At 38.6% G+C, this 23441-nt stretch overlaps 1 protein-coding gene and 2 long non-coding RNA genes across 3 annotated transcripts in view; 2 read left to right on the plus strand and 1 right to left on the minus strand.

Annotated features, from left to right (window-relative positions):
- The window catches only part of LOC133247749 (uncharacterized), a 45740-nt gene that overhangs the window by 19124 nt on the left and 3175 nt on the right, over window positions 1-23441 (plus strand). The gene's annotated exons all lie outside the window — the stretch shown is intronic.
- Window positions 1-23441, minus strand: part of LOC133247748 (uncharacterized) — a 62755-nt gene that overhangs the window by 2736 nt on the left and 36578 nt on the right. The gene's annotated exons all lie outside the window — the stretch shown is intronic.
- On the plus strand, window positions 15703-16703 carry LOC133248879 (olfactory receptor 6C3-like). Its single transcript, XM_061419164.1, has one exon. The coding sequence runs from the start codon at window positions 15768-15770 to the stop codon at window positions 16701-16703; it is 936 nt and encodes a 311-aa protein (XP_061275148.1). The 5' UTR covers window positions 15703-15767.

Genomic DNA, 23441 nt, shown 5'->3' on the forward strand with positions numbered 1-23441 from the left:
TTACCTTGGACGAGGGATATTTCCTCACTGTCGCCCTTCCTGACCTTCAACGTGGGATAGCTCCTCTAGGCCCTCCTGTGCCCGGGCAGCCACATCTCCTTGGACGTGGGGTTGGTCCTCCCAGCTGCCGCCCCTGGCCTGGGGCATTGGGTAGCTCCTCCCTGCCGCTGCCCCTGACTTCGGACGTGGGGTAAATCCTCTTGGCTGCTGCCCTTTGGGCATGGGGTCCTCCCCGCTGCTGTCCCTGACGTCGGACACGGGGTAGCTCCTCCTGGCCACCACCCCTGACCTCAGACTTGGGTAGCTCTTCTCGGCCATTCCTGTGCTGTTGCAGCCTGGCACTCTGGGCTGCTGCCCCTGACTTCAGACGTGGGGTAAGTCCTCTTGGCTGCCGCCCTTTGGGCATGGGGTCCTCCCCGCTGCTGCCCCTGACTTCGGACGTGGGGTAACTCCTCTTCTCTGCCACCCTTCGGGCATGGGGTCCTCCCTGCTGCTGCCCCTGACCTCAGACGTGGGGTAGCTCCTCTCGGCCGGGCTTAGTGCACTGGTCGCAGCCGCCGCCACGCTTAGTGCGCTGGACGCAGCCGCTGCCGTGCTTAGACCCAAGACGGGCGGGTCATGGTGGAGAGATCTGACAGAATGTGGTCCACTGGAGAAGGGAATGGCAAACCACTTCAGTATTCTTGCCTTGAGAACCCCATGAACAGTATGAAAAGGCAAAATGATAGGATACTGAAAGAGCAATGCCCAGGTCAGTAGGGGCCCAATATGCTACTGGAGATCAGTGGAGAAATAACTCCAGAAAGAATGAAGGGATGGAGCCAAAGCAAAAAGAATACCCACCTGTGGATGTGACTAGTGATAGAAGCAAGGTCCGATGCTGTAAAGAGCAATATTGCATAAGAACCTGGAATGTCAGGTCCATGAATCAAGGCAAATTCAAAGTGGTCAAACAAGAGATGGCAAGAGTGAATGTCGACATTCTAGGAATCAGCAAACTCAAATGGACTGAAACGGGTGAATTTAAATCAGATGACCATTATATCTACTACTGCAGTCAGGAATCCCTCAGAAGAAATGGAATAGCCATCATGGTCAACAAAAGAGTCTGAAATGCAGTACTTGGATGCAATCTCAAAAACGACAGAATGATCTCTGTTGGTTTCCAAGGCAAACCATTCAATATCTCAGTAATCCAAGTCTATGCCCCAACCAGTAACACTGAAGAAGCTGAAGTTGAATGGTTCTATGAAGGCCTACAAGACCTTTTAGAACTAACACCCAAAAAAAGATGTCCTTTTCATTATAGGGGACTGGAATGCCAAAGTAGGAAGTCAAGAAACACCTGGAGTAACAGGTAAATTTGGCCTTGGAATACGGAATGAAGCAGGAAAAGGAGGAGCTAAGATGGCGGAGGAATAGGACGGGGAGACCATTTTCTCTCCCACAAATTCATCAAAAGAACATTTAAAAGCCAAGTAAATTCCACAAAACAACTTCTGAATGTCAGCAGAGGACATCAGGCACCCAGAAAAGCAACCCATTGTCTTTGAAAGGAGGTATGAAAAAATATAAAAGGCAAAAAAAGGGACAAAAGAGGGAGGGACGGAGCTCCATCCCGGGAAGTGAGTCTTAAAAAGAGAGAAGTTTCCAAACACCAGGAAACACTCTCACTGCTGAGTCTATGCCGAGCCTTGGAAGCACAAAGGGCCACGTAACAGGGAGGAAAAATAAATAAACAATTAAAACCCACAGATTACAATCCCAATGGTAACTCCCCCAGCGGAGAAGCAGCGCAGACGCCTGCACCCGCTACTAGCAAGTGGGGGCTGGGCAAGAAGGAGTGGGCTGCATCGCTTAGAGTAAGGATCTGGCCTGACTGCCCCGAGCACTACCTGAGCGAACTAATTAGGGCTAGCAAACCAGACTGTGGGATAGCTACCACGCGGAAAGCCAGCCCTAACCTAAGACACAGCCAGGCCCATGCACAGAACAAAGGACTGAACAGAGATAGCTGGCTGCAGACCATCCCCTTCCAGTGACAGGCAGCCAGAGCCGGAAGGGGGCAATTGCAGCCCCAGAGAGACATTATCTACAAAACTGTAAGCAGGCTTCTTTGCTAACTAAGACTTCTTGGGTTCTGGAAGGTCAACATCCGCCTGAGAAGGTACGCCGGTTGTACACCCAGAAAACCGAGCGGCAGGGAGGCAATAAGTCGCAGCGACCGCACTCACCAAATACCTCATCACCTGAGCTTCTTAGACCTAGGAAAGGCACAAAACGCAGGCCCAACAGAATGTGTGCCTCTGAGGACGACCCAAGTGCCTGAACCTGAGCGGCTTAGACCTGGGAGGTGCAAGCATCCCAGGGCCAGCCTCGGATGGTTCCCTGTGGAGCAACCTAGAGCCTGAGCAGTGTAGGCAGGGAGGCTACATGCGCCGTGAGCGGGGGCAGGCCCAGTGTGGCTAAGGTACTGCAAGCACACGCCAGTGTTTTGTTTGCAGTGTCCCTCCCTCCCCACAGCACTACTGAACAAGTGAGCCTAAAAAAAAACAAAAACAAAAAAGTGTCCACCACCACCCCCTTTGCATCAGGGCGGAAATCAGACACTGAAGAGACCAGCAAACAGGAGAAGCTATAACAGAGGGAACTGCCTTGGAAGCGACAGGCAATAGATTAAAACCCTGTCGTTAATACTGACTACATAGGAAGGGGCCTATAGATCTTGAGAAATATAAGCTGGACCAAGGAACTAAATGAAAATGAACTGACCCCACAATACCCACACCACCACCAGAGAAAGTCCTAGATATATTTTTACTACTTTTATGATCATTCTTTCTTTATTTTTAATTTTTTAACACTTTTAAGTCCTCTATTACTCCTTTAATTTTCACTTTTATAACCTATTACTTTGCAAAAAGAAAGGACCCTAATTTTTTTTAAAAGCAAACTTCATATATATATATATATATTTTATAATTTTTGTGACCTTGTTTTGTTTTTTTTTCTTTTTCTCTTTCTTTCTTTTCTCTTCTTTTCTTTAACACTGTATTTCTGAAATTCCAAACTCTACACTAGATTTTTAATTTTAGCTTTTTGGTACTTGTTATCAATTTTGTACCTTTTTTTTAATATACTTTTTGTGACTTTTTTTTTCTCTCTTTCTTTCTCTTCTTCTTTTCTTTAACATTGTATTTCTGAAATTCCAAACTCCACTCTAGATTTTTAATTTATGCTTTTTAGTATTTTTTATCAAATTTGTACCTATATTTTCTTTATAATTTTTGTGACTTTGTTTTTGTTTGTTTGTTTTTTCTCTTGCTTTTTTATCATCTTTTCTTTAACATTGTATTTTTGAAATTCCAAACTCTACTCTAGACTTTTAATTTTTGGTTTTTGGTATTTGTTATCAATTTTGTACCTATATTTTCTTTATAATTTTTGTGACTTTTTTTTTCTTTTTCTGTTTCTTTTCCTTTTTCTTTTCTTTAACATTGTATTTTTGAAATTCAAAACTCTACACTAGATTTTTAATTTTTGCTTTTAGGTATTTGTTACCAATTTTGTACCTTTAAGAAGGCAAAAAAATAGAGGAAAACAACAGAATGGAAAAGACTAGGGATCTCTTCAAGAAAATCAGAGATACCAAATGAACATTTCATGAAAAGATGAGATCTATAAAGGACAGAAATGGTATGGACCTAACAGAAGCAGAATGTATTAAGAAGAGATGGCAAGAATACACGGAAGACTGTACAAAAAAGATCTTCATGACCCAGATAATCATGATGGTGTGATCACTGACCTAGAGCCAGACATCCTGGAATGTGAAGTCAAGTGGGACTTAGAAAGCATCACTATGAACTAAGCTAGTGGAGGTGATGGAATTCCAGTTGAGCTACTCCAAATCCGGAAAGATGCTGCTGTGAAAGTGCTGCACTCAATATGCCAGAAAATTTGGAAAACTCAGCAGTGGCCACAGGACTGGAAAAGGTCAGTTTTTCATTCCAATCCCAAAGAAAGGCAGTGCCAAAGAATGCTGAAACTATCACACAATTGCACTCATCTCACATGCTAGTAAAGTAATGCTGAAAATTCTCCAAGCCAGGCTTCAGCAATATGTGAACCGTGAACTTCCTGATGTTCAAGCTGGTTTTAGAAAAGGCAGAGGAAACAGAGATCAAATTGCCAACGTCTGCTAGATCATGGAAAAAGCAAGGGAGTTCCAGAAAATCATCTATTTCTGCTTTATTGACTATGCCAAAGCCTTTGACTGTGTGGATCACAATAAACTGTGGAAAATTCTGAAAGAGATGGGAATACCAGACCACCTGATCTGCCTCTTGAGAAATCTGTATGCAGGTCAGGAAGCAACAGTTAGAACTGGACATGGAACAACAGACTAGTTCCAAATAGGAAAAGGAGTAAATCAAGGCTGTATATTGTCACCCTGTTTATTTAACTTATATGCAGAGTACATCATGAGAAACGCTGGACTGGAAGAAACACAAGCTGGAATCAAGATTGCCGGGAGAAATATCAATAACCTCAGATATGCAGATGACACCACCCTTATGGCAGAAAGTGAAGAGGAACTCAAAAGCCTTTTGATGAAAGTGAAAGTGGAGAGTGAAAAAGTTGGCTTAAAGCTCAACATTCAGAAAACGAAGATCATGGCATCCGGTCCCACCACTTCATGGGAAATAGATGGGGAAACAGTGGAAACAGTGTCAGACTTTATTTTCCTGGGCTCCAAAATCACTACAGATGGTGACTGCAGCCAAATTAAAAGACGCTTACTCCTTTGAAGGAAAGTTATGACCAACCTAGATAGCATATTCAAAAGCAGAGACATTACTTTGCCAACAAAGGTTCATCTATTCAAGGCTATGGTTTTTCCTGTGGTCATGTATGGATGTGAGAGTTGGACTGTGAAGAAGGCTGAGCACTGAAGAATTGATGCTTTTGAGCTGTAGTGTTGGAGAAGACTCTTGAGAGTCCCTTGGACTGCAAGGAGATCCAACCAGTGCATTGTGAAGGAGATCAGCCCTGGGATTTCTTTGGAAGGAATGATGCTAAAGCTGAAACTCCAGTACTTTGGCCACCTCATGCAAAGAATTGACTCATTGGAGAAGACTCTGATGCTTGGAGGGATTGGGGGCAGGAGGAGAAGGGGACGACAGAGGATGAGATGGCTGGATGGCATCGCTGACTCGATGGATGTGAATCTGAGTGAACTCTGACTCAGTTGGTGAGGCGTTGGTGAGGGACAGGGAGGCCTGGCGTGCTGTGATTCATGGGGTCACAAAGAGTCAGACACGACTGAGCGACTGATCTGATCTGAAGAACCCAAACTGCAGTATCCATTTTTTACTTGGGAGCGAGATTACTGGCTTGAATGTTCTCTCCCCATTTGGACTCTCCTTTTCTCCACCAGGTTGCCTGTGTCTCCACCCTAACCCCTTTCTACTCTACCCAAATCTGTGAATTTCTGTGTATTCCAGATGGTGGAGAACACTTAGGGAACTGATTACTGGCTGGATCTGTCTCTCTCCTTTTCATTCCCCCTTTTATCCTCCTGGCCACCTCTGTCTCCTTCCTCCCTCTCCTCTTCTCTGTATAACTCCGTGAACATCTCTGAGAGGTCCATTTGTGGAGTGCACATAAGGAAGTGATTACTGGCTAGACTGCTCTCTCCTCTATTGATTCCAACTCATCTCATTCGGGTCACCTCGAACTCCCTCCTCCCTCTTCTCTTCTCCATATAACTCTGTGAATCTCTCTGGGTGACCCTCACAGTGGAGAAACTTTTAATCTTTAACCTAGATGTTTTATCAATGGTGCTCTATAGAAGGAGAAGTTTTGAGACTACTGTGAAAATAAGACTGAAAACCAGAAGCAGGAGGCTTAAGTCCAAACCCTGAGAACACCAGAGAACTCCTGACTCCAGAGAACATTAATTGACTGGAGCTCATCAAACGCCTCCATACCTCCACTGAAACCAAGCACCACACAAGGGCCAACAAGTTCCAGGGCAAAACATACCATGCAAATTCTCCAGCAACACGGGAACACAGCCCTGAGCTCCAATATACAGGCTGCCCAAAGTTACTCCAAAACCATTGACATCTCATAACTCATTACTGGACACTTCATTGCACTCTAGAGAGAAGAAATCCAGCTCCACCCACCAGAACACCGACACAAGCTTCCTTAACCAAGAAACCTTGACAAGCCACCTATACAAACCCACACAGAGCGAGGAAACTCCACAATAAAGAGAACTTCACAAAATGCAAGAATACAGAAAGTACACCCCAAACTCAGCAATATAAACAAGATGAACAGACAGAGGAATACCCAGCAGGTAAAGGAACAGGATAATTGCCCACCAAACCAAACAAAAGAGGAAGAGATAGGGAATCTACCTGATAAAGAATTCCGAATAATGATAGTGAAATTGATCCAAAATCTTGAAATAAAAATGGAATCACAGATAAATAGCCTGGAGACAAGGATTGAGAAGATGCAAGAAAGGTTTAACATGGACCTAGAAGAAGTAAAAAAGAGTCAGTATATAATGAATAACGCAATAAATGAGATCTAAAACACTCTGGAGGAAACAAATAGTAGGATAACAGAGGCAGAAGATAGAATTAGTTAATTAGAAGATAGAATGGTAGAAATAAATGAATCAGAGAGGAAAAAAAGAAAAACGAATTAAAAGAAATGAGGACAATCTCAGAGACTTCAAGGAAAATATTAAAGGCTACAACATTTGAATCATAGAGACCGAGAAGAAGAAGACAAAAAGAAAGACCATGAGAAAATACTTGAGGAGATAATAGTTGAAAACTTCCCTAAAATGGGGAAGGAAATAATCACTCAAGTCCAAGAAACCCAGAGAGTCCCAAACAGGATAAACCCAAGGTGAAACACCCCAAGACACATATTAATCAAACTAACAAAGATCAAACACAAAGAACAAATATTAAAAGCAGCAAGGGAAAAACAACAAATAACACACAAGGGAATCCCCATAAGGATAAAAGCTGATCTTTCAATAGAAACTCTTCAGGCCAGGAGGGATGGCAAGACATACTTAAAGTGATGAAAGAAAATAACCTACAGCCCAGATTGTGGTACCCAGCAAGGATTTCATTCAAATATGAAGGAGAAATCAAAAGCTTTACAGACAAGCAAAAGCTGAGAGAATTCAGCACCACCAAACCAGCTCTCCAACAAATACTAAAGGATATTCTCTAGACAGGAAACACAAAACAGGTGTATAAATTCGAACCAAAAACAATAAAGCAAATGGCAATGGGATCATTCTTATCAATAATTACCTTAAACATAAATGGGTTGAATGCCCCAACCAAAAGACAAAGACTGGCTGAATGGATACAAAAACAAGATTCCTACATATGTTGTCTACAAGAGACCCACCTCAAAACAAAGGACACATACAGACTGAAAGTGAAGGGCTGGAAAAAGATTTTCCATGCACATAGAGACCAAAAGAAAGCAGGAGTAGCAATACTCATATCAGATAAAATAGACTTTAAAACAAAGGCTGTGAAAAGAGACAAAGAAGGTCACTACATAATGATCAAAAGATAAATCCAAGAAGAAGATATAACAATTATAAATATATATGCACCCAACATAGGAGCACCGCAATATGTAAGATAAATGCTAACAAGTATGAAAGGAGAAATTCACAATAACACAATAATAGTGGGAGACTTTAATACCCCACTCACACCTATGGATAGATCAACTAAAGAGAAAATTAACAAGGAAACACAAACTTTAAACAATACGATAGACCAGTTAGACCTAATTGATATCTATAGGACATTTCATTCCAAAACAATGAATTTCACCTTTTTCTCAAGCACACACGGAACCTTCTCCAGGGTAGATCACATCCTGGGCCATAAATCTAGCCTTGGTAAATTCAAAAAAATTGAAATCATTCCAATTATCTTTTCCGACCACAATGCAGTAAGATTAGATCTCAATTACAGGAAAAAAACTATTAAAAATTCCAACATATGGAGCCTGAACAACACACTGCTGAATAAGCAACAAATCACAGAAGAAATAAAAAAGAAATCAAAATTTGCATAAAAACGAATGAAAATGAAAACACTACAACCAAAAACCTGTGGGACACGGTAAAAGCAGTCCTAAGGGGAAAGTTCATATCAATACAGGCATACCTCAAGAAACAAGAAAAAAGTCAAATAAATAACCTAACTCTACACCTAAAGCAACTAGAAAAGGAAGAAATGAAGAACCCCAGGGTTGGTAGAATGAAAGAAATCTTAAGAATTAGGGCAGAAATAAATGCAAAAGAAACAAAAGAGACCATAGCAAAAATCAACAAAGCCAAAAGCTGGTTCTTTGAAAGGATAAATAAAATTGACAAACCATTAGCCAGACTCATCAAGAAACAAAGGGAGAAAAATCAAATCAATAAAATTAGAAAGGAAAATGGAGAGACCACAACAGACAACAGAGAAATACAAAGGATCATAAGAGACTACTATCAGCAATTATATGCCAATAAAATGGACAACGTGGAAGAAATGGATAAATTCTTAGAAAAGTACAACTTTCCAAAACTCGACCAGGAAAAAATAGAAAATCTTAACAGATCCATCAAAAGCACAGAAATTGAAACTGTAATCAGAAATCTTCCAGCAAACAAAAGCCCAGGTCCAGATGGCTTCACAGCTGAATTCTACCAAAAATTTAGAGAAGAGCTGACACCTATCCTACTCAAACTCTTCCAGAAAATTGCAGAAGATGGTAAACTTCCAAACTCATTCTATGAGGCCACCATCACCCTAATACCAAAACCTGACAAAGATCCCACAAAAAAAGAAAACTACAGGCCAATATCACTGATGAACATAGATGCAAGAATCCTTAACAAAATTCTAGCAATCAGAATCCAATAGCACATTAAAAAGATCATACACCATGACCAAGTGGGCTTTATCCCAGGGATGCAAGGATTCTTCAATATCGGCAAATCAATCAATGTAATACACCACATTAACAAATCAAAAAATAAAAGCCATATAATTATCTCAATAGATGCAGAGAAAGCCTTTGACAAAATTCCACATCCATTTATGATAAAAACTCTCCAGAAAGCAGGAATAGAAGGAACATACCTCAACATAATAAAAGGTATATATGGCAAACCCACAGCAAACATTATCCTCAATGGTGAAAAATTGAAAGAATTTCCTCTAAAGTCAGGAACAAGACAAGGGTGCCCCCTTTCACAATTACTATTCAACATAGTTCTGGAAGTTTTAGCCACAGCAATCAGAGCAGAAAAAGAAATAAAAGGAATCCAAATTGGAAAAGAAGAAGTAAAACTCTCACTGTTTGCAGATGACATGATCCTCTACATAGAAAACCCTAAAGACTCCACCAGAAAATTACTATAACTATTCAATGAATATAGTAAAATTGCAGGATATAAAATAAACAAGCAGAAATCCCTTGCATTCCTATACACAAATAATGAGAAAAGAGAAAGAGAAATTAAGGAAACAATTCCATTCACCATTGCAACGAAAATAATAAAATACTTAGGAATATATCTACCTAAAGAAACTAAAGATCTATATATAGAAAACTATAAAACACTGGTGAAAGATATCAAAGAGGACACTAATAGATGGAGAAATATACCATGTTCATGGATTTGAAGAATCAATATAGTGAAAATGAGTATACTACCCAAAGCAATCTACAGATTCAATGCAATCCCTATCAAACTACCAACGGTATTCACAGAGCTAGAACAAATAATTTCATAGTTTATATGGAAATACAAAAAGCCTCAAAGAGACATAGCAATCTTGAGAAAGAGAATGGAACTGGAGGAATCAACCTGCCTGACTTCAGGCTCTACTACAAAGCCACAGTCATCAAGACAGTATGGTATTGGCACAAAGACAGAAATATAGATCAATGGAACAAAATAGAAAGCCCAGAGATAAATCCATGCACTTATGGACACCTTATATTTGACAAAGGAGGCAAGAATATACAATGGATTAAAGACAATCTCTTTAACAAGTGGTGCTGGGAAAATTGGTAAACCAATTGTAAAAGAATGAAACTGGAACACATTCTAACACCATACACAAAAATAAACTCAAAATGGATTAAAGATCTAAACATAAGACCAGAAACTATGAAACTCCTAGAGGAGAACATAGGCAAAACACTCTCCAACATACATCACAGAAGGATCCTCTATGACCCACCTCCCAGAATATTGGAAATAAAAGCAAAAATAAACAAATGGGACCTAATTAAAATTAAAAAGCTTCTGCACAACAAAGGAAACTATAAACAACGTGAAAAGACAGCCTTCAGAATGGGAGAAAATAATAGCAAATGAAGCAACTGACAAACAACTAATCTCAAAAATATACAAGCAACTCCTACAGCTCAACTCCAGAAAAATAAATGACCCAATCAAAAAATGGGCCAAAGAACTAAATAGACATTTCTCCAAAGAACACATACAGATGGCTAACAAACACATGAAAAGATACTCAACATCACTCATTATCAGAGAAATGCAAATCCAAACCACTATGTGGTACCATTCACGCCAGTCAGAATGGCTGAGATCCAAAAGTCTACAAGCAATAAATGCTGGAGAGGGTGTGGAGAAAAGGGAACCCTTTTACACTGTTGGTGGGAATGCAAACTAGTATAGTCACTATGGAGAACAGTGTGGAGATTCCTTAAAAAACTGAAAATAGTACTGCCTTATGATCCAGCAATCCCACTGCTGGGCATAAACACTGAGGAAACCAAAATTGAAAGAGACACATGTACCCCAATGTTCATCATAGCACTGTTTATAATAGCCAAGACATGGAAGCAACCTAGATGTCCATCAGCAGATGAATGGATAAGAAAGTTATGGTACATGTACACAATGGAGTATTACTCAGCCATTAAAAAGAATACATTTGAACCAGTTCTAATGAAGTGGATGAAACTCGAGCCTATTGTACAGAGTGAAGTAAGCCAGAAAGAAAAACACCAATACAGAATACTAACACATATATATGGATTTTAGAAAGATGGTAACAATAACCCTGTATAGGAGACAGCAAAAGAGACACTGATGTATAGAACAGTCTTTTGAACTCTGTGGGAGAGGGAGAGGGTGGGATGATTTGGGAGAATGGCATTGAAACATGTATAATATCATATATGAAACGAGTCGTCAGTCTAGGTTCGATGCACGATACTGGATGCTTGGGGCTGGTGCACTGGGACGACCCAGAGGGATGGTATGGGGAGGGAGGAAGGAGGAGGGTTCAGGATGGGGAACACATGTATACCTGTGACGGATTCATTTTGATATATGGCAAAGCCAATACAATAGAGAAAAAAAAAAAAAAAGAAAGTGAAAGAGGAGAGTGAAAAAGTTGGCCTAAAGCTCAGCATTCAGAAAACAAAGATCATGGCATCTGGTCCTATCACTTTATGGGAAATAGATGGGGAAACAGTGGAAACAGTGTCAGACTTTATTTTTTGGGGCTCCAAAATCACTGCAAATGGTGACTGCAGCCATGAAATTAAAAGACACTTACTCCTTGGAAGGAAAGTTATGACCAACCTAGATAGCATGTTCAAAAGCAGAGACATTACTTTGCCTGCAAAGGTCCATCTAATCAAGGCTATGGTTTTTCCTCTGATCATGTATGCATATGAAATTTGGACTGTGAAGAAGGCTGAGCACTGAAGAATTAATACTTTTGAACTGCGGTGTTGGAGAAGACTCTTGGAATCCCTTGGACTGCAAGGAGATCTAACCAGTCCATTGTGAAGGAGATCAGCCCTGGGATTTCTTTGAAGGGAATGATGCTGAAGCTGAAACTCCAATTGGCCACCTCATGCGAAGAGTTGACTCATTGGAAAAGATTCTGATGCTGGGAGGGATTGCGGGCAGGAGGAGAAGGGGATGACGGAGGGTGAGATGGCTGGATGGCATCACTGACTCGATGGACGTGAGTCTGAGTGAACTCCAGGAGTTGGTGATGGACAGGGAAGCCTGGCGTTCTGTGATTCATGGGGTCACAAAGAGTTGGACTCGACTGAGCGACTGAACTGAACTGAACACATATATATATGGAATCTAGAAAAATGGTACTGAAGAACTTATTTACAGGGCTGCAATGGAGAAACAGACATAGCGAATAGATTTATGGACATGGGGAGAGGTGAGGAGAGGGTGAGATGTATGGAAAGAGTAACATGGAAACATATTACCATATATAAAATGGATAGCCAACAGGAATTTGCTGTATGTCTCAGGAAACTCAAACAGGGGCTCTGTATCTACCTAAAGGATTGGGAAGGAGAGGGAGATGGGAGGATGGTTCAAAAGGGAGGGGATATATGTGTACCCATGGCTGACTCATGTTGAGGTTTGACAGAAAATAACAAAATTCTGTAAAGCAATTAACCTCCAATTAAAAAAAAGTTTTTAAGTTTGCAAAAATAGCAAGAAATTGTGAAAATTTTCATATATAAAGCTCTTTTATTTTTTTATTGTGTATCACCTCCTGGATAATTCCAGACATGTATATGTGCTATAAGCTTAAAAATAGTTTAGGAGTGACAAATGCACACAAGAGAAAAATAGCTCCTTCATATGAGATAATGGCAGGGTCACTGAACAATGCATAGCTAGATTCATGAAGCAGAGGGAGATGGATCCTTTTCTTGGCAAGGAAGTCTATGTGGTGCTTCCAAATTCAGCTTTTGAGTCATCTGAATCTATATAAGCTTCAAACTAATTCTCTGTCCCCAACATTTTCCAGTCAACACACTAATAGTCACATGAGACAGGAGGAAAAGTTTTGAATTAAATCATTTATATAATTAAGGAGACTATAGCATCAGGATTTATTATTGGTAATGCCATCTCCTTGGTTATGAGATGACTGAAATATTAAAGTTATATGTATCTTTTTCTTTTAGCTCTCAGATGCATTTTGAAGATGCCAGCACAGTGCACAGGCCTCCTATTCATTATGCAAGCTTCATCAATCTTGTTTTAGTAGGCACTTAATTCTAAGTGACTTCTGCCTTTCTAGTATCATGTAGAGTACCAAGGTTTCATTGTCTAATGAAGTCATTATTGACTTCAGAACAAACACTTTAACTAATTGGTTAGATCCTTATTGTTTTGAGTATCTGTTACTTGTATACACTGTCTATTTATCAAGGGCATGTTAGATTAAAAGTTCTATTTTTGTAAGATTTCCCATTTATTTCTATTACTCATGAAATATTAAATAATTGTGGTTAATGGAAGTGGTTATTTTATAAAAGTCAACATTGCGGTCTTCTATGGGATACAAAGATGAACATAGCCATTCTCAAGAGAGATTCACTATAGAGGAGAACTAGGAGGCTACTGAGAATGCCAAGTATGGCTTCCAGAAATCCCTCATGGTCTATACCTTAGCAGAGATTTGGCCTTGACTATTCTTAATTCCCAGGAGATCAATGTATGACTTTCTTCATAGGTCAAAACAACTGGACGTGAAAAATTTGAGCTATTTGTGCAGCCAGAGAAATACCAGATCCTAGTTTAAGTATCTATGCTCATAATACCCAATATTGTCATATTCCTTGCAGTTCTCTCTTTAAATATTGCTCCCTTAAACTTCTAGAACAACTTTATTGAAAAGGAGGATAGTGTATTTCCACATCTTCTATAGGTTTCTGACATTATTTTTATTTCCTGAACTATTTCCCTTGAGTCACCATAAAATAGAGAAAATTTAGTGAAATTTGATTAATGTGACATTTGCTAGTGTCTGGCAGGGAAGCAATGATTTTGTATTTTATTACTCACAGCAGAAATGTGAATAGCAGAAATAAGGAGAAGGGATCTGTCATGATTTTAGCAAAACAAATAAACAGAATGATATATCTAGCAGAGATGGAAATTAAGTGAATAGGTTTCTATGCATAGGAGAGGTTTCCCTACACATTTCTGGAATATCCTTTTGGATAAGTTGCCTCATGCAAAAGGTAAACGTGGGGCAGAACTTCAAGGGAATAAAATGTTTTTTATAAAGCTTAATAGCTGAGAAATAAGGATGTTCAAACGGAAAATGCACTGGGATACGATCTGGATGACAGAGCTGCTATGATATGAGGCAAGTGGTTACTTTTCAGTTTGTGCTTCAATACAAAAAGAAAAGTAGATAAATACAGCATATCCTGTGGATTCATGTTGATGTATGGCAAAACCAATACAATATTGTAAAATAATTAGCCTCCAATTAAAATAAATAAGTTTATATTAAAAATAAATATAAAAAACAAAAAGATAAAAAAATAGAAATGTTTCTATATGTATATTCTTAGCAAATCACTGCACCTGCTAAGTCGCTTCAGTCGTGTCCAACTCTGTGCAATCCCATAGACGGCAGCCCACCAGGCTCCCCCGTCCCTGGGATTCTCCAGGCAAGAACACTGGAGTGGGTTGCCATTTCCTTCTCCAATGCATGAAAGTGAAAAGTGAAAGTGAAGTTGCGCAGTAGTGTACGACTCTTCGCGACCCCATGGACTACAGCCCACCAGGCTCCTCCGTCCATGGGATTTTCCAGGCAAGAGTACTAGAGTGGGGTGCCATTGCCTTCTCCGTAGCAAATCACAGAAGATGCCAAACATTAATGATTTCAATGGAATTATAGACAAATCTTTAAGTGAATATATTTCCTGTTAAATAACATAATTATGCTATTTATTCTATTTTATTATACATATATATAAGTATAGAGCATTCTCATGTTATGTTAATTACTTCATAAATATTAATGTTACTTTAATTAATTAATATTAATAAAATTAATAATTTAATCATTAAACATTTTAAAGTTTATTTGCTAAGAAGATCTTTAATTGATTTATATCATATAAAGTAATGAGTTCTGCACAAAGAAAAATGGGTTGCTACTTTAGTCTTTTAAATTTCATTTTTGATCTTTTGAAGGAAATGAGATCATCCCTTTCTGTTTTTTAAGTGGTGGTCTTCTAATAAATACATGATAGAAAAAAAGAAAAATGAATATTTTATAGGATTATTCCAACAAAATTGCAAGGGATTACATTAAATGTACAAAATAAAGAGTATAAATTTCATTTATCATCTCTCAGTAGTGTGATTTATTGTATGAAGATTTTCTAATTAAAATGAGAGTATTATATAAAGCACAAATCATGTATATGTTTTAATATATAATGAAAGTAAGTTAAAAAAATGACAGCATGAATTAGAGATAATGTTTTAGAATTGTATTAATGATGATGACATTGATTATAATAAATTATATCTTTCATCTCTTCCCTTTTAATACACTTTTCACCTGCAGCTGCTGCTAAGTCGCTTCAGTCGTGTCCGACTCTGTGCAACCCCACAGACCGCAGCCCACCAGGCTCCCCAGTCCCAGGGATTGTCTAAGCAAGAACACTGGAGTTGGTTGCCATTTCCTTCTCCAATGCATGAAAGTGAAAAATGAAAGTGAAGTCGCTCAGTCGTGTCCAACTCCTAGCGACCCCATGGACTGCAGTCTACCAGGCTTTGCCGCCCATGAGATTTTCCAGGCAAGAGTACTGAAGTGGGTTGTCATTGCCTTCTCCGACTTTTCACCTAAATATATTTAAAAGAAGAAGAAGAGAGAGAAATGAACCACACTGTGATCACAGAGTTTGTCCTTCTAGGCCTTTCTGATGATCCTGAGCTTCAGATTGTGATTTTCCTCTTTTTATTAATCACATATGTATTAAGTGTCACTGGAAACCTGACTATTATCACCCTAACCTGGGTGGACTTCCATCTCCAGACACCAATGTACTTCTTCCTCCGAAACTTCTCTTTCTTAGAAATCTCCTTTACTACTGTGTGCATCCCTAGATTTCTGGGGGCAATTATCACCAGGGACAAGACTATTTCTTACAACAATTGTGCAGCCCAACTATTTTTCTCTATTTTCATGGGGGTGACTGAATTTTACATTCTAACTGCCATGTCCTATGACCGCTATGTTGCCATCTGCAAGCCCCTGCATTACACAACCATCATGAGCAGGAAACTCTGCAGCCTGCTTGTGCTCTGCGCATGGCTCAGTGGGTTTCTGACCATTTTCCCACCCCTTATGCTTCTCCTCCAGCTGGATTACTGTGCTTCCAATGTCATTGATCACTTTTTGTGTGACTATTTTCCCCTTTTACAATTGTCTTGTTCAGATACATGGCTCCTAGAAGTAATGGGTTTTTACTTTGCTTTGGTTAGTTTGCTGTTCACTTTGGCATTGGTGATTTTGTCTTATATGTACATTGTCAAGACTATTTTGAGAATCCCATCTGCCAGTCAGAGAAAAAAGGCCTTCTCCACTTGTTCCTCTCACATGATTGTCATCTTCATCTCCTATGGAAGCTGTATATTCATGTATGCTAATCCCTCGGCCAAAGAAAAGGCATCATTGACAAAAGGGGTAGCTATTCTCAATACCTCTGTGGCCCCCATGCTGAACCCCTTCATCTACACCTTGAGAAACCAGCAAGTAAAACAAGCCTTCAAAGACATGGTCTATAAAGCAGTGTTTTGTGCTAATAAATGATTTTTTGGGGGGTCAAAAACACTTTAAAGAACAATTAGGTTAAATTTTTAAATTCCTAAATATCTGTATAACTCTGCTTGCAGTTTATATCCTTTTACCAGGCCACATGACTGCTAATATATACTTTTTCAGTCTATTTCTTCCATTTCTGCAGCCATTGTTTATTGACATTTAAAGTATAGTAAAAGTTAAATATCCTATAGCATATTCTAGAATAGAATTGTATTTCTTTAAGACATACATTAGAGCATGAAGTTAAAAACAGTTTTAATCCTGTAAATATCAGTCCCTAAAATGATCATATGATATCACATTGTACTTTAAATGCAAAGTTTAAAAATTAGTGTGTAATATCTTATTTATTTTCACAATGAACACTGATAATTTCTTAACATTAAAGAATCTACCTGTTATATATTATAGTACAGTAAATTCATTCCAAAAATATCATATGTAGTAGTGCATTGCACTTTAAATGCAGTTCTTTATACTTTGTGAAATTAAGTGCATATTTTCAAGATAAATATTTATCAAGATATTACGTATTAATTATAGAATTTCTTTTTTCTGTATCATTTAAAAAAATGCTGATATTTAAAAATTCAAAAAATCAAGTAAAACTAAAATACTTCCACTTTATTGAGCTCATTGATTGCATTTATGACAGTTATTCTAAATTTTTTGTCAGATATTTACTTACCTCCATTTTTTTAGGGTCTATGTTTTGAGATTTATTTTGTCTGGTTGATTGGGGTACTTTTCTGTTTGTTTTATGTTCCTTTTAATTGTGTTGTTATCTACACATTTGACAAAACCTGCCAGGGTCCAGCCCAGGCTGATCCAGGGTATTCGAAGCGGGGACGGCTTCGGCGAGGATCAGGATACAATACCTTTAATTAGATATTAATTAAAGATGTAAAGAGTAATAGAATGAGGATAGCTCAGTAGGAAAATTCAGTGGAGAAAAGAGGCTGAATAGCTTGGTTTATGCGGGAGACCAATAAAACTTCAAGACAAGAAGTTTGCACCACTTACATAGGCCGCAGGCGTCCTTCCGTTCTCCCGAAGGAGAGGAGACACTGAAGCCTCCCCGGTCGGATCTTAGAAGCCCAGGCATAATTAGTAAGCATGGCGGGTTCCGCGCTCAGATGGAGACTCAGCCAGAGTGAGAGAGAGAGAGTGACATGGGGAGACCAGTATTTCGAGAAACTGATCCCAATTCTTTATTTTCCATGGTCTACTTTTATACACTGAGATGTTATGCAAAAGTCACGTGGGGTCAGCAGTCCTGACTTTTATCAAAGTCAGGTGCTTCATACAAATGTATACAGAGGTCTTAGGGGTGTTACATCATCTTCTGGCCAGGGGGCCTGCTGACAATTTATGACCCTCTCCTGTGACAGCAGTCAGTCAACCAGGACACTTATTTCTCCACGGGTGATTATTCTTAAAACAGACGCCACCCAAATAAAGTTACATTCCTATAGGGTGAGGGTGTAGTGGGTTTTAGTTAAGGAAAGAATTTACTTAGCCTAAGGTCTAACATGATTAATATCAAAGGTTAATACTTATTTCTTCTATATATTCATTAATGTGTGTAAGGGCGGGGATATGGAGACTTAGCAACAAACATTGGCTCAACAAATGAAAAACCCTTCACCAATACAATTTCTAATCAGCCCACTATACTTAATACTCATAGTTTTCTAACTTTTCTAAGGAACCTGTTTTTAGAAGGTTTAAAGCATCTCATGCCTCTCATGGTTGGGAGGCTGTGAGCAATCACATGTGGCTGGACAAGCCTGTCAGGCAGGCCAGAGAACCTTCAGAGGAGTTTGTAGGTTAAAACACTCTTGTCATGCCCAGGAGTTTTTATTAACTGGAGCTCTAAGTTAACTCCTTCTCTGAAAAAGGTGGCAGGGGACAGACCCCCGTAAAGTCAGAGGTGTAGGTGAGAGCACAAAGTAGTAAAGTAGGCAGACTCTGGTTATGGGGGAAGATGCTCGAGGATTTCCAGGGGGACTCCTAACGCTCGATCCCACCTTTGTGTATGTTGAGCCTCCTTCCTCATGACCTTTGCCACGGGTGGAGTACCTCACTCTGGCCCCCAACAAAAACCACCACCTTTACAGGGGAATCCATCACCATTTAGTCCACCTAGAGATTCTGAGGGGTCTTTTAAATATTTTCTGAGGCTGTGTCTTTTCAGATTTGTGTGTGAAGATTCCTAACTAGAAGATTTTATCTATTTTTTTTTTTTTTTGCATGCAGCCCATAGTCTCTTGCTCCCTCTGTTTCTGTTTGCTGTAACTCAGCTCCTTGAAGCGACAGCACATCACCCAGCCCTTTTTTGACTTCAGTAGCCCTTAGGCATTTATAGTATGTCAGGTCCCATAGAGGCCCCAATAAAAACTACACAGACACTAGTGCTTCCCTAGTCCCCAAAAAGCCCAGATGCCTGATACATGCTCCACACTATTCTTTTTCCCCTCAGTGAGGGAGAGTCACTGAGTTGCACTGGCCTCAGTCTGATACAGGTGGGCCTTCTGGACATAAAATTTTCCAAAGAATCCATTTATATTGTCATAAAACATGTATTAATTAAGTTACATCCTTCTAAATTATTTGAATCTCAATTTATAGCCTAGTATGTGATCAGAGTTTTTTGTAAGCATTTCTCATACACCTGAGAATTATACGTAATGGTAGTTGAATGCATTGTTCTATTTGAGTCAGCTAGTATATACAAGTTCATTAATCACATGATTTAAATCTGTACTCTTACTCTTTCCACCATTACTGAGTTACTTAAAATTTCCAAAACAACTGTGGAGCAGTTTCTCTCTGTTCATAGTCATGCCATGTTTTTATTTATTTTTTTAATTTTTAATATAAATTTATTTAATTTATTTATTTATTAATTTTATTTTTAAACTTTACAATATTGTATTAGTTTTGCCAAATATTGAAATGAATCCACCACAGGTATACATGAGTTCCCCATCCTTAACCCTCCTCCCTCTTCCGTCCCCATACCATCCCTCTGGGTCATCCCAGTGCACCAGCCCCAAGCATCCAGTATCGTGCATCAAACCTGGACTGGCAACTCATTTCATACATGATACTATACACGTTTCAATGCCATTCTCCCAAATAATCCTACCCTCTTCCTCTCCCACAGAGTCCATAAGACTGTTCTGTACATCAGTGTCTCTTTTGCTGTCTCGTACACAGGGTTATTGTTACCATCTTTCTAAATTCCATATATATGCATTAGTATACTATATAGGTGTTTTTCTTTCTGGCTTACTTTACTCTGTATAATAGGCTCCAGTTTCATACACCTCATTAGAACTGATTCAAATGTATTCTTTTTAATGGCTGAGTAATACTCCATTGTGTATATGTACCATGGCTTTCTTATCCATTCATCTGCTGATGGACATCTAGGTTGCTTCCATGTCCTGGCTATTATAAAGTGCTGCAATGAACATTGGGGTACACAATGTTCTCTTTCAATTCTGGTTTCCTTAGACTGTATGCCCAGCAGTGGGATTGCTGGATCATAAGGCAGTTCTATTTCCAGTTTTTTAAGGAATCTCCACACTGTTCTCTATAGTGGCTGTACTAGTTTGCATTCCCACCAACAGTGTAAGAGGGTTCCCTTTTCTCCACACCCTCTCCAGCATTTATTGTTTGTAGACTTTTGGATCACAGCCATTCTGACTGGCATGAAATGGCACCTCAGAGTGGTTTTGATTTGCATTTCTCTGATAATAAGTGATGTTGAACATCTTTTCATATGTTTGTTAGCCATCTGTATGTCTTCTTTGGAGAAATGTCTATTTAGTTCTTTGGCCCATTTTTTGATTGGGTCATTTATTTTTCTGGAGTTGAGCTGTAGGAGTTGCTTGTATATTTTTGAGATTAGTTGTTTGTCCGTTGCTTCATTTGCTATTATTTTCTCCCATTCTGAAGGCTGCCTTTTCACCTTGTTAATAATTTCCTTTGTTGTGCAGAAGCTTTTAATTTTAATTAGGTCCCATTTGTTTATTTTTGCTTTTATTTCCAATGTTCTGGGAGGTGGGTCATAGAGGATCCTGCTGTGATGTATGTTGGAGAGTGTTTTGCCTATGTTCTCCTCTAGGAGTTTCATAGTTTCTGGTCTTATGTTTAGATCTTTAATCCATTTTGAGTTTATTTTTGTGTATGGTGTTAGAAAGTGTTCTAGTTTCATTCTTTTACAAGTGGTTGACCAGATTTCCCAGCACCACTTGTTAAAGAGACTGTCTTTAATCCATTGTATATTCTTGCCTCCTTTGTCAAAGATAAGGTGTCCATATGTGTGTGGATTTATCTCTGGGCTTCCTATTTTGTTCCATTGATCTATATTTCTGTCCTTGTGCCAGTACCATACTGTCTTGATAACTGCGGCTTTCTAGTAGAGCCTGAAGTCAGGCAGGTTGATTCCTCCAGTTCCATTCTTCTTTCTCAAGATAGCTTTGGCTATCCAAGGTTTTTTGTATTTCCATACAAATTGTGAAATTATTTGTTCTAGCTCTGTGAAGAATACCGTTGGTAGCTTGATAGGGATTGCATTGAATCTATAAATTGCTTTGGGTAGTATACTCATTTTCACTATATTGATTCTTCAAATCCATGAACATGGTATATTTCTCCAACTATTAGTGCCCTCTTTGATTTCTTTCACCAGTGTTTTATAGTTTTCTATATATAGATCTTTAGTTTCTTTAGGTAGATATATTCCTAAGTATTTTATTCTTTTCGTTGCAATGGTGAATGGAATTGTTTCCTTAATTTCTCTTTCTCTTTTCTCATTATTAGTGTATAGGAATGCAAGGGATTTCTGTGTGTTGATTTTATATCCTGCAACTTTACTATAATCACTGATTAGTTCTAGTAGTTTTCTGGTGGAGTCTTTAGGGTTTTCTATGTAGAGGATCATGTCATCTGCAAATAGTGAGAGTTTTACTTCTTCTTTTCCAATTTGGATTCCTTTTATTTCTTTTTCTGCTCTGATTGCTGTGGCCAAAACTTCCAAAACTATGTTGAATAGTAATGGTGAAAGGGGGCACCCTTGTCTTGTTCCTGACTTTACATCACAAGCATGGAAATTGAAACTGTAATCAAAAATCTTCCAGCAAACAAAAGCCCCAGTCCAGACGGCTTCACAGCTGAATTCTACCAAAAATTTAGAGAAGAGCTGACACCTATCCTACTCAAACTCTTCCAGAAAATTGCAGAGGAAGGTAAACTTCCAAACTCATTCTATGAGGCCACCATCACCCTAATACCAAAACCTGACAAAGATCCCACAAAAAAAGAAAACTACAGGTCAATATCACTGATGAACATAGAAGCAAAAATCCTTAACAGAATTCTAGCAATCAGAATCCAAAAACACATTAAAAAGATCATACACCATGACCAAGTGGGCTTTATCCCAGGGATGCAATGATTCTTCAATATCCACAAATCAATCAATGAAATTTATTTATTTTAATTGGAGGCTAATTACTTTACAATATTGTATTGGTTTTGCCATACATCAACATGCTTTTATTTTTAAAAATATTAACACTGTATATTTATGAAGACCCAAATTTGGGATCGTTATATCTTCTGGGACATAATTGTTTATCATTATGAAAAACCACCAATTCCTCTCTATCTGAAGCACACTTTTCTTCTTTAATGTCAGCATTATCAGCATTTAAAATATATATATTAAACATTACTTTTATGGCATATTTTTTGCCTATCAATCATTTACTTTTGAGAGTATATTAGCATATTGTGTAGAACATCCAAAACCAGGTACATATTTTTATGTATTTGTCAGCTAGTTATTAGGTTTTCCCAATAAGGGCATAAATATGGATAGCGGAAGAGGATGTAATCCACCAGAAATTTATTTTAAAGAAGTCTAAGTCATCTCTTCATAAATTTTACTTTTGCCTTCTGTACCTGTTCAAGTGTGATCTCCCAAGTACTCTTTCCCTTTAATGATAGACTGTTGTAAATGACCTAGTTTATCAATCAGAAGGTCCAGTAATACTCAGTTCATTATGGAAAGCTCAAATCTAATGGTGAATTGAGGTCCTGTGTTTGGGCCTTAGTCTCTACTAGGACCCAGTAGAAAGCCAGGGAGTATTGTCCCAAAGGAGCATGTTTATCTGTAAACATGTTTATCTGCATGTTTCATAATCACAGTTTGTGTTATGAATGTTTACTTGTGACGAAGACTTAAAGAATTCCATTTGTCATTGATTGTTCAAGTAACATTGGAATTTCTTGATCATTTGGCCCATGCAAAAAGGGCATAATACTAAATTTCACATGGAAAAGCAAACATGATAATTAGGAAATCTTGAGAAACAAGAGTGATAGGAGAGGACTAACCACACAAATATTAAGATATGACCTCAGGCTTCTATAACAAAAACATGTACTCAGGTAAGAAAATAGAGATAAATGGAGAAAAAAAATGACAGACACATTTCTGAGTATACCTAATTGCATAAACTTTTGAAATATTCGTATTGTTCACATAATCCAAAGATAAAATTAAGCAGGGAAAACACTAAAATTAAACACACACCACTGAGCATAATGTTAAAACACATTGCTAACCATGTGGGGTTTTTAAATTTTACCTTTCAAATTCAAAGATAATTTTTTCAAATATTTTGACAATTCACCACCAGTAGGATGGGA

This window comes from Bos javanicus, chromosome 5 (genome assembly GCF_032452875.1).
Source record: "Bos javanicus breed banteng chromosome 5, ARS-OSU_banteng_1.0, whole genome shotgun sequence".
Taxonomy (NCBI): Eukaryota; Metazoa; Chordata; class Mammalia; order Artiodactyla; family Bovidae; genus Bos; species Bos javanicus.